This window comes from Platalea leucorodia, assembly GCF_965183815.1.
Source record: "Platalea leucorodia genome assembly, chromosome: 2".
In the NCBI taxonomy this organism is placed as follows: Eukaryota; Metazoa; Chordata; class Aves; order Pelecaniformes; family Threskiornithidae; genus Platalea; species Platalea leucorodia.
Genome location: NC_138824.1, coordinates 16,085,355 through 16,098,039, shown reverse-complemented (window position 1 = coordinate 16,098,039; position 12,685 = coordinate 16,085,355). Strand labels below are relative to the sequence as shown.

The following is a 12,685-nucleotide window of genomic DNA, read 5'->3' as shown; positions in this document are numbered from 1 at the left end:
GCCCAACTGAGTGAAGTTAATCACAAAGATTAATAGTTTAACATATACATTTACTTGGGAGATGAGGCAAAAAATTATTTTGGGGAGCCATTAATTTTAAATGGCCTATTTCTGCTACATTACTTCAGAGCTGGGTTTTCATGAGAGAAGAGGGTTTTCCCCCAATGTTTTAACTTTTAAGACCAAAATCCAAACAGAACTCTTGTGCTATATTATGCTTCTTGTTGGACAAAATCAGTTATTTTGATTGTGGTTCTTCAGAAAGTAATGGATTTTCATTAATAGTTTTTCTTGCACATATTTTACACATACTATGAGGCTTTGTGGTTGGAAAGGGGAAAAAGTGATATCAGGGTAGTGAATATTGTGATTCTAAATAACGATTATTAAAAATGTTTAAAGTCCTCTCCATTAAAAATGAAATTGCTGCAATGTTTCTGTCAAAGTCAAGTTGTGCCACAAGTTCAGTGGGAACCAAATACACTCAGAGAATGGTACTTGGCCCTTCCTGGTTGGAAATAATATTCTGCTTGGTATTATGATATAATTGTGAGGATATCACTGTGTTGGTAATCCCAATATTCATTGTTATATTGCTAATAGCCAAGTATCACAATTTTTCTCATTTGCTTAGTAACTTGTATTTTTGGTAAAAAGGTGGGAGAATTGCCATTAATCGGTATTTCATAACACATTTAATTCTTGGGAATAAAGGGCCATCTTTTCAAGTCTTTAACCAAGCAAATTTGTTGTCCAAATTGACCCGGGAAGGAAAGACCATCTAGCGGACTTGTTGCCTTTGTCTTTCTCTGCTGTGGTTTCTGATCTGCCTATTATGGATTTACCAACAGAGCTGGCAGAGCTGTGAAGGCATCACCCCTGCACCACAAGGCACCTCCATTGTGTGGTCGTGGCCATCACAGTGGTTTCAGAAGAAATTTCCATTATATCTTTGTATATGTGCAAACCATTTTCCCCTTTGAGGAGTGGGTGTGCATGTTGACAGTCCAGCAATGGCAGTGCTTCCGCTCCCTGCATCTCCTCTGGGATTTGCTTGGGAGTTCCTTGATGTTTCATCTCCTTGCAAAAGAAAATACAGGCATAAAAAAGCCTGATCCAGCTAAGGACTTCGAAAGATGGCCCAAAGTAGCTGTTTCAGTCAATAATGAGACAAGTTTCTCAGTAACTGTTTTCAATTGTTTTAAGTGGTGCTGTAATTCATTCCAAGTGCACTGAGATGTATGTCACTCTTAGGGGGTATCCTATCCCTCTCCATCAGTGACTGACTCTACGCTCACGGCAGAAGCACTGGATCAGACCATTGCTGCATTTGACACAGTGGAGGATCTGCTCAAACACTTTAACCCAGACTCCTGGCAAGAAGATCTCGAGAATTTGTACACAGACAGTGGCCACCACTATCGAGGCAGGAGCTACCACGACAGGAAGTCCAAAGGTAGGAAAAGACACTATACACATACTTTGGGGCAAGACCAGGCTATTCCTTCACTCCTCACAGAAATGTCCATTGGTAAGGTATTAGATTCTGGTGCCTGTGTTCCTATTGGAGCCACAGGGAAAGCTACCAAAACCAGGGACAAGTCATTGATCACGCCTGAGAAATCAGACTGAAAACTGTCCCTTGTTATGATGAATTCACAAATAAAAACATAGGCCCATGTGTAAAGGACAGATGGTTCTCAGCTTCACCCTCTTAAACATTGCTTTGTGTGTAAGGCATGGGGCTCCTAATTACCTGCACTATCATCCTCCTTTAAATACCCTGCTTAGGGATTGTTCTCCGTTGAGTGAGGAATAATCACTTTTATCACATTGTGCTTAGGGAAGCATCTGGTGCAGACACCTGTATGTGCAGCTGTTTTTTTAGGATGGGAACATCTCACTGTTTTTCATTATGTTGGTGGGGAACATTATTATGGTTTAGCATCTTTGTCTGTAATTGAGCAAAGCACACATTTCTGGGTTATGTTTCTTGTTTCCTTCTGTTAGTTCAAATCATCCACCAAATGGTAAAGCAAAGGGATGTTAAGCTAGCAGTACAAACTCATAATTATAAAGAAACACTATTTAGAAGAGACAGTCATGCTCTGGGGTAACCATGCACTGAAGGGCCTGATGAAATTGCCCTTTATGTGCAAGCACAGATCTAGGAGGTCTGTTAGGGTTCTGCAAGATGACAATTCCTGTAGTTTTCACAGAAGATCTGGAGTGAAACATTTTATATGAGTTGTCTTCTTAATATTGTCTTCCATTTCCAAGATACATATTCATATGCATTCTTCTTTATAACTTTATAAATATAATGCCCAAGTCACAGTTCTGATCCTGTGCAGTCTACAATTTATTTGCATCTCAAATCCCATCCCCACTATGTTAAGTGTGTGCTAAGCAGGGAGAGAGGATTTTAATTCTCTTTGTAACTTACTTGCTATCAAATGATGAGGCTTTAATGTGCTTTGATCTGAAAAAGGATATATAGGCTGCATCTGTGTTAGGAAAAATAGTGTCAAGGAGTGTTCCCAGGCTCTGAAATCCAATCATCGTGTTGCTAAATTGTCAGCCTGGTCTCTGCTTAATTTTGGCCCAGGCCAAGTGTCATTCTTGGAGGTCGTTGCTGGGCAAAACCAGGAGTACGCAGAGGCCAGCTTCCGTTCCCGGTAGGCAGTTTGCATGTGGCCACCCTGTCCTGGAGGGTAAGAGGTTTATGATAGGGATGTGCGCTGTCCCATGGCTGTTGACCTTTGTGCAGGAGAATGACCTCGGGCACATACAATGCATTAGTAGATACGCAGCCAACTTGGCCTACAGTTTCCAAGGCATGTTGGCTGTCTGGTTTTGGGCTCAGCACTTCAAAGGAATCTGCGATAAAGCCCTGAGCACCCATCCGGTGAAAATTGAACCGCTTTACTTTGTTCCATTTTGGCACATCAGAAATTTTAGGCAACGACAACAGACCATGTTTTGTGAAAAATGTCACCTGACTGCTGCTGCATCACTTCTGGGATCAGTTTGATCTCATTTAGGGGTCTGTGAAACATGAGCTGTGTGTCCCCTATTCCCAGGCTGGATTTGGCACTGATAGACATGTATACAAAAGAAATAAAGTGTCTGTTTTGATTTTAATAGCAGCTGATTAGAAATCTGGTTCCTGTACTGGTTCTGCTCTCCAGATTTCATTTGATTCTCAGATTATATTTGGCCTAGTACCCCATATGTTTAAATGACCACATATATCTAAAATAGCATTTGCTGCTTTATTGATGCTGATCATGTAGGCTACAGGTGTCGATCTGATCTCGTAGCGCTCAGAAAATTCAGATGCATAAAGGTTTCTCCATTTAGTATAAATGTAATTCAGCTTCTTGCATAACAAAACATTGTAAAAGACATAAAGGGGTTTCCAGTTATTATTTTAACACTTGTTTTATTTTAATAGGATTTTTTTGTTGCTGTTTTGGTTACAGGAATAAGCAAAAAAAGTTTTATAACAGTTTTTCTTTTGTCTTCAAGCTAAAGGCCAAATTCCCTGACTGTTAGCAGCCCACTGGACAAAAGTACCTCACCGCAATCAAATCCTTAAAAAATTTCAGTTAAGAATTTTTATTTAGTCATAAACTTTTTACAAGATTAAAGGCTTGTTCTCGGATGATGTCAGGAGTAGGGAATAGCTTTAACAAGTCCTTAAATTAGAAAGGCTTGGTGGCTTTTAAACACAGACACTGTGTATCTCTGAGGAATGTTTATAGGCACTGGGATAACCTTGCAACAAAGAGAGCAATAGATTATATCATCATTTATTTCAGATACCTATCTGTTTCTGCTTGCAGCTTGGGTTTTATTCTTTATCCTTAGTTAGAACAGCCCTGAGGCAGATTAGAACAATTTGATGTAATCTCTGCCTATCTTTCACAGCGTTTTCAGAACATGTCATATAAATAGTATAAATGAATCACTAATGATTTCGCTCCTATCCAACTCTCTGCCCATACGAAATTGTGCCACAAAACTGAGCTTAAGAGGCAGTGTTGCTGAATACCAATTCTGATAACAGGGATATGTGATACATGACATTTAAATGGTATGTTTTCTTAATTTAGCAATCAATAATCCACAAAGATAAGGATCAGGGTCAAGGAAATACCAAGTACAGTATTTTAGCATAGCTGAAACTCACAAAATCACAGAATAGGTGAAGTGGGAAGGTGCATCAGGAGATTGTCTAGTCCAACCCCCCTGCTTAAGGCAGGGTCACCAACAGCAGGTTGCTTGGGACCATGTTCAGTCAAGTTTTGAATGTCTCCAAGGATGGAGACTCCACAATCTCTCTGGGCAACTGTGTCTGACCACCTTCAGAACAAAAAAACAAACAGCAGGTTTTTTTTAAATATTCAAATAAGTTTTCCTGCGTTACAATTTGTGTCCAATACCTCTTGTCCTTTCAAAGACTCTGGCTTCATCTTTACTCCTTCCCATCATATATTTATACACAGTTATAAGACTGATCCCTCCCTGGATACCTCCTGCAGAACCTTAAAGATGAAGAGTGTGTTGATTAAATCTATATGATGTCTGATAACTCCATTCCATCTATAAAATCTGATCTCACACCTCTACAACACTGATGCAACTCTATTGAGTTAAATGCGTTTCTTTCTATTTACACTATTGAAGTGAGATATTGGTATCAGGTATGTCTCGCTAATAACCACATGAAGTTTTAAATTTAATTCTACATATGTTCAGTGAGGTTTGCTGTTAACCATTCCAGTAGAAGTCAACTATAGAATCACAGTGAAACTCAGACTGGAAGAAGAGGACAGAAAAGAAAGGGGAAGATACACATTCGCATTTTCAAAATCCTTAAATGAGAGACCTTGTATAAGCTATAAAATACAGTATACACCTCCTACATGAAAATATGACAAGTAGATGTTTCAAATAAGCTTCTCAGCAGTTGTAAATATACTCAGAAAGGTTTGTTAGTCATTGGTGCATTTTAGAAACGGAAAGTGTGAAAATTCAGCCTTAAGCTCATCCTAGACTCTTAGGAAAGAAAGCAGGTCATACCAAATAAAATATATCCCTTAAAATAATTCCTTTTGCATTGGTGTAATATGTTGTAGCTGACCTCAGTGTCATAGTAATTTGGCTATTACAAATATAAAGCATCTCTAAAAGGATATCACTGGCTATTGAGTTATTTAATACTGTTCTGAGCAAGAACATAGGTAGATATAAAAAAGAAAGCAGTCATACTTTACAGTTATGTTGAACTTCTAGACAGTAGGTCTCTTCTTTTAGAGAGTCATAAGTAGCATTCAGACATGTTTGAAGGAAACCTCTTGATCCAACGGTTTAAATTTTTGAAAGCATCAATGTGTCTGCTTGATAGTATTAGAAGAGCTCCTCAGAGATACTGTTGTAAACAGTTCCAACCATCAATTAAACATCATTTAACTTTTCTCACATGCTTTTATCTTTTGTTGTTCACTCTGAAGTTTTACATCCCATTTTACATCCCATTTTACATCCCATTGAAAAGGGCTTTATATTTTTAAAAAGAAAAGACCTTTGCCTGTGAAATGGCTTGTGTACAAATAAAGAAAGAGGGGAGAAAGAAAAGTTCACTGTTTCTCATCACAGAAGTAGTTCCAGATGTTTAGGGGATGGTACCTAGAGAAAGGGGTCATCTTCAAAAAGGAAAGGTTTTTTCACAAATAAACCTAGGAAGCAGGAACACATATGGATAGGTACATTCTGGTAATGAACAAGACTACACACGCCTCTGAGCTCATTTTCTTTTTGGGAAATAGTATGCAAGAAGCCTTTGGCTATCAGAAGAAATTAATCAGGTGGGACATTCTTGCAGTAACACCTGTCTGCAATGACAGCTTCACAAGTTAAATAAATAAAAACTTGCTAGCATAGCCACACTGCTCTCTAAAAGGGGAGTAGCAAGGTGAGACCACAAGTCTTCATGGAATGTTTCTGCTGTCCATTGCCAAACAGGTTCCCAAGATCAGGCAAGTTTTGCCATGTCCTTAACAATAGTTTTTAATTGTCACTACTTACAGTCGTATAGCAAGAAGTTAAAATTTTAATTCAGGAATGTAATTTCTCAGGGGTTTACAAACAGTGGCCAGTAAATTACTGCAAACGTCCATGTACTCTTCCTTGAAAGGTTCTGGGATGGCTGCCAGCAAGTTTCAGTGCACCAGACAGGCAGTGCAGGCATCACAAATGCTCAATGCCTGCTCATTCATGGCAAATGTGAATATTCCAAGTAGATGGAATACCTACTCAAATAGTTGCTACTTTAAAGTGCTTAAAAATCAGGGTATTTCTTCCACCCTTCTTCACTTGGGAACGAAGTTGTCTGCTGCATGCATACTACACAGATTCATTCATTTCACAATCTAATTCAGATCTACATCCATACTTTTCCCCCTCTGTGACAAATGAGATTTTTCCTCATGCTTTACGTTACATTATTGTCGGTCACTGCAGTGAAAGCTTTTCTTATTAAACCTTTTTTTAAAATGCTAGTGAAACTTGCAGCATATTATTTATCACTGGAATAAGCTGTTCAATTCCATTGATTTCAATGAAGCTATGTCCATTTATGACACTGATGGTTTGGCCTGCTTTTGCTACTTGACCCACACTACGGCTGATAATTGGTTTGCCAGTCTATAATAGGCCCATATATTGTGAACCTTGTTTCATGTGGACAGTTATAATCCCACTGAAATTCTGATCTCTCATTCCTCTAAAATAATAGTTGCTGTATTGAGGAGGTTTGTCTTGGCATTGTGATTCTGTAGTAAATCCAAATCTCAGCATCTTCTCCCCAGCTGCCACGAGAAAGACTTGGACAGATCCCAAAGTTTTCAGGTATATTTAACAAAGTACTTATTGTGGTATCATTAAGCATGTGCAGTGGAACAGTGATTACTGTCAGCCATATGTGTTGAAGAAGACTAAAAGCCACAGGGTTTGGTCAACATTCAGTTTGGAGAAGAGTAATTTCATCAGTGTGTCGTGGTTTAACCCCAGTCGGCAACTAAGTACCACACAGCCGCTCGCTCACCTTCCCTCCCTGCTGGGATGGAGGAGAGAATTGGAAGAGCAAAAGTAAGAAAACTCGTGGGTTGAGATAAAAACAGTTTAATAATTGAAATAAATAAAATAAAATAAAATAAAATAAAATAAAATAAAATAAAATAAAATAAAATAAAATAAAAATTTGTAATGAAAAAGAAAACAACGAGAGAGAGAGGAACAAAACCCAGGAAAAACAAGTGATGCAACCACTCACCACCCGCCAACTGACACCCAGCCCATCCCCGAGCAGCGATCGCTGCCCCCGCAGTCAGCTTCCCCCAGTTTATATACTGAGCGTGACGCCATACGGTATGGAACAGCCCTGTGGCCAGTCTGGGCCAGCTGTCCTGGCTGTGCCCCCTCCCAGCTCCTTGTGCACCGGGCAGAGCATGGGAAGCTGAAAAGTCCTTGGCTAGTATAAACACAACTTAGCAACAACTAACCCATCAGTGTGTTATCAACATTATTCTCATACGAAATCCAAAACAGCACTATACCAGCTACTAGGAAGAAAATGAACTCTATTCCAGCCAAAACCAGGACACTGTCAGTGCATTTAGGTGATTTAACCAGTGGAAGATGTGACTGTTTATCATATGTATGGGACTGCATTTTCCAATTCAAGTTCAACCACACCATAGCCTCAGTCAGCTACAGCACTGCTCTGAATCTCTTTCACTGCTTGTGCAGTACCTCTACTCTACCTGACACAGCCCTGACACACACCTTTATGCTAGTGGAGCATGAATTCTGGGGAGAAAGGGGTCAATACATTCATAGGTCTCTGAGAAATTCCATGCTCTATAGGAGAAATTTTTTAAAGCCAAAAGTTAAAGTTAAAATTAAAACAGCAGCACAACAACCCTTGTTGTAAACTGTAAGCCACACATGAAAAGGGATGGGAGTCAAAGTAGAACTGAGCTCTGGATCTCCGCTTGACACACAATACTCCAACCGCGCTGCAGTTGCATCCCTTGCTGATGCACAAAATATGAACAGGGGCAAGCTAACAAGTGCAGGGCCTTTCCATGAGTACAGCTCTTTAGTTGCCAAAAAGAGCACAAGAGTTAGAAATTTTAGCAGAATTGGCACTGGTTTGCATGCCTTCGGCAGGAGGCCCAAGGAGATGTAGATTTCTGCTTGACATCCAGGGGCGGATGGTGGGTGGCTGGGAAGTCTCTGCACCCATTCCCTGTATAATGTGGGCAAGTCCCTTCAGTGAGAGTTAAGTATTTTAACATCTTTGAGGATCTAAGCCTTATAGTCTGTTTACATACAGATGATTCTTAACATGGCCTGTCGTCAACATAGTCTGGTGCTGAGTGTCATGCTGAAACCTGGTTCCACAAATCCACATTGCCTTCATAACAGACCAAAATTAGACTTTCAGACCTTGTCTCTCCATGTGGATAGTGATGTTAATAACCTTTCAGGAAGGACAGCAGAGACATACAGGCATTATGGCAGTTTAGTATCAATCATAGATTAACAGAATATTTATGGTTACAAGGGCACTCTGTGGATCATCTCATCCAAACCTCTGCTCAGTGCAGGACCAACCTCAAAGTTAAATCACGTTACTTAGGGCCTTCTCTAGTTAAGTTTTGAATATTTCCAACTAGAGCAATTCCACAAGCTTTTGGATAACTTGTCCCAGTGTTTGACCACCCTCACAGTGATTAGTTTTTCTTTAGAGCTCACTCAAATGTCCCTTGCTGCAACATGTTATTTTTGCCCTTTGTATTTTTGCTGTGCACATCCAAGAAGAGACTGGCTCCGTCCTCCCTGTAGCCCCTTTTAGATAGCTGGAGATGATTATTAGAACCCCCTTTAGTCTTCTTTCTTGACTAAACAAATCTGGTTCCCTCAGCCTCACTGTGGCTGTTTTGGACCAGCACCTTAACCATCATGGTCACCCTTCACTGAACTCCTAGTTTGTTCATCCTTCTCATCTGCTGGAGGGGGCTAAAAACTGGACACAGTACTCCAGGCGCAGGTTCACAAGAGCTGAATGAAGGGGAGTATTCATCTCCCTCAACCTGCTACCACATTGTTCCTAGTGCAGCTCAGTGTGCAGCCTCTGTCACTGCAAGGCAAACTGCTGACTCATGTTCAACCTGCTGTCTACCAGGATGCCAAGGCTTTTTCTGCAAAGCTTCTGCTTAGCCAGTGTGTCTCCAGTTTGGACTGATGCATGGGGTTATTCCATGTCAGGTGCAGAAATTTCCATTTGGCATCAGTGAACCTCATGAGGTTCTTGCCAGCACATTTTTCCAGCCTGCTGAGGTCCTTCTGAAAGGCAGCCCTGCAGCACATGGACAAATTTCCCTAATGTGATGTCACTGACAAACTTGCTGAGGGTTCACATCATTCCATTGTTCAGATCATTAGTAAAGATCTTCAGCAGTATTGACCCACAGCGTTACCCCCTGAGGAACACTGCTAGTAGCCAGCCACAGTTGTACTTGGAATTGCTGACCATTTTCCTCAAGCCTCTTGGACCTTCCGGTTATCTACTGAATTTGTAGTCCACCTATCCCATTTTATCTCAGCAGTCTGGCTGCAAGGATACTATGGATCAATGTCAGAAATCAGCAGATGCCTCTGCTGCTTTCACCTCATCCAGCAAGACAGTTATCTCATCATATCACAGTCTCAGGTTGGTCCATCAAAATTTGCCCTTGGTAAATCTATTCTGACTGCTCCCAGTCACCTTCTTGTCTTTCATGTGCCTGGGCATTGCTTCTAGGAGGATTTACCCCTTAATTTTACCATGGGCTGAGGTTAGGCTGACTGGTCTGCACCTGTCTGAATCCTTCTTGCCTTGCTTGTAGATGGCCATGATATAGAATCATAGAATACCAGGTTGGAAGAGACCTCAAGGATCATCTGGTAGAACCTTTCTTGGCAAAAGCACGGTCTAGACAAGATGGGCCAGCACCCTGTCCAGCTGAATCTTAAAAGTGTCCAATGTTGGGGAATCCACCACTTCCTGGGGAGATTATTCCAATGGCTGATTGTTGTCATTGTGAAAAATTTTCCTCTTGTGTCCAGCCGGAAGGTCCCCAGGAGTAACTTGTACCCATAAGTGGTATGGAATACTGTGGCAAGGTGGCTACCACCTCTTACACCTCAGCTCTGGTCTGTGGATAATGCATGAAAAAAAGCATAAGATGTTCAGATATGAAAATGTTAGGGCCGTGTATGAATTTGGAACAGATAAAGTGTTAAAAGAAACCCTAACAGACTGCCTGTCTTTTTAAAATTAATCAGTGACCAGCAACACAGGTTTTCGCTCGTCTCCAATCTTTAAAGTTGTCCCTTCTGAATAAGACATGGTATTAGCTGCAGTCCCTGATTTCAGTGCTTACCTCTGATTAAGATCAATGTTTCAAGGTAAGCACATGCCATAGCGCTATGTGAAATGAGGATGGATTTAAGCATAGAATTTAAGGGGGAGGAAGGGGCAAACACTGTACCGCAAGTATCCAGCTTACTGCTCCAGTGCATCTTTTTATGTCTGCCTTGCCTTTAAATTGAATCTCTGATGCAGAAATTCTGTAATAATACTTTGAAGTTATTTGCATCCAGTCTACAGAACCTTTTAGTTCTAGTTTTAAATTAAGGACTCCAGTGGTTTCAGTCCTTGATAAGTAAAGCAGCAGGATTTCACAGCAATCACACCAAGGCTCGGTTACATTTTAGTCACAGCAGTGAAGTGATCCATGAAACTGACTGTACTGTAAAATCTCATTGTTATATGGATGAGGGAATGGACTGGCTCCAGACAGTAAAACAATCCCAAGACGGGGAAAAATGCATATCGAAGCTTTCAGCTGAGAGAGTTGTTCAGAGCAAAATGTGTTCTTTTGTTAGGGGGCTTCAAACCATGGTCTAAAGCTAATTAGGCAATGGGAGCTGTTCTTGGGTGCCAGTGTGATACTACCAGAGTGCAGTATACGCTGTTCACAGACAACATTGCGTGCTCACCTTATCCCACCAGGTGCTGGATTTCTGTAGAGCAGAGTGAAAAGGAGCGTAGGTGTTTACCGCCAGATGAATTTTTATGGAGGATGACTGGTGTATCTCTTAAGCCCTTTATTTAGTCTTTCCTTCTCTGCTTGCAGTTATTTATTTTCATTATTTCAGCATCACTAAAATAAGACCATTCTGCTCTTGTATTTGTCCATTCCAACCTGGACTCTGATACCTGAGATATGCCAAAGTGCAGAGCATTCACATCTTAACTGATAACTCTGGGATTTGGGGTCCTGAAAACTGCTAATAAGTGAGGATCAGAATGCCTTGAGTAAGAAACCAAGGAGAATTCATGCAATTTTCCATTGGAAAATTTCCCATAGGCTTTTCAAAAATAGTTCATCATAGAAAAAGACACTAAATAAAATGCATTTGCTACTGGTTGATTTCAGAATTCCTGAAGAATGCATCCAGAAAAAGTTTTGAGCCCTCATTGAAAATAGCTGATTCCTTCATACTGCATAGGGAAAAAAATTATCCTAATGATCTGGTTATTCCCTCCTGTGCTTCCAGCAAGTCAACAGCTCTCCACAGTACTGACTCAGCTACAGCCTAAGAGACCCTGCAAAGACTTCTGAAAGTCATCAAAACTAAGCTTTCGAAGGCTAGTGAGCAAAGCCTTCCCTCCAGTGAAAGGCCTTTGCCAGGTCACCCCTTGCCATTTAAATTGAGCAGCTTAAGTACTGAAGCTAATATGTGTAACACTGTGATGGATATAATATGCTCTCTGCAGGAAAGCCCCCCCGCCCTGGTCCTTTAAATGCCGGTGCTGTCCCTCTCTGCCAGTCTCGTTACAAAGACTCATTTCTGTGTTGATAACATAGCAGTGACAGTAGATATCAGCTCAATGCAGGAAGGAGGACTGTTGAGCCTAAGGGGAAATTTCATCTGTGATAGAGCAAATTTTGTTCAGTCTCCTGACACAGATGTTAGTTCATGTGACCTGGATCTGGGCCCTCTTTAATGACCAGTTTGTTGCTGGAAGCCTTGTTTCTTGTGTTACCTCAGCAGGAGGCATTGCAATCACAGGCTGAATTAAGCCTTTGAGCATTTTATTCTAACTATGTGTAGAGATGCACCATCGGCAAACGCCTTCCTAGTCCATGGCCAGCCTGTCCAGACAGGAGCCTGCTCATATCAGTATCCATTCCCCTGGATTGCTGCTGTGCCACAGTGTGGATGATCCAGGCTTTCCCCTCAAGAAATCTCATTATTTATGAAGGCAGAATAGTCTCTCCCCTCTTCTTCCTTTGATTAATTTTTCCTTCATGTCAATTGCCTGAAATGAATAGTAGCCAGATACCTCTTTGCTTTATCAGTAAGCAAAGCTGATGGCAAAGGTCCTGATGAGAATGTTTAGAAGAGTGGAAAACTCTTCCCTGCGAGAAGAATTAGCCTGAGAGCCTGCAATGGGAAGGGGTGGCTTTGGAGAATGACAGCAGAGAACAAAATATCTTCTGCTAAAACAAAGAAATCAATATTCTCTGGACTTCTAAGTCCTGGCTGTGGACATTTGGAGTGT

The 12,685-nt window shown here is 40.9% G+C and overlaps 1 protein-coding gene across 2 annotated transcripts in view; it reads left to right on the top strand.

Moving 5' to 3' along the window:
• PDGFD (platelet derived growth factor D) overlaps positions 1–12,685 on the top strand; it is a 143,893-nt gene that overhangs the window by 116,791 nt on the left and 14,417 nt on the right. For both annotated transcript variants that reach the window (XM_082333288.1, XM_082333287.1), the window contains exon 5: positions 1,255–1,456. In XM_082333288.1, the coding sequence (XP_082189414.1) occupies positions 1,255–1,456 (202 nt within the window). The remainder of the gene's footprint in view (positions 1–1,254; positions 1,457–12,685) is intronic.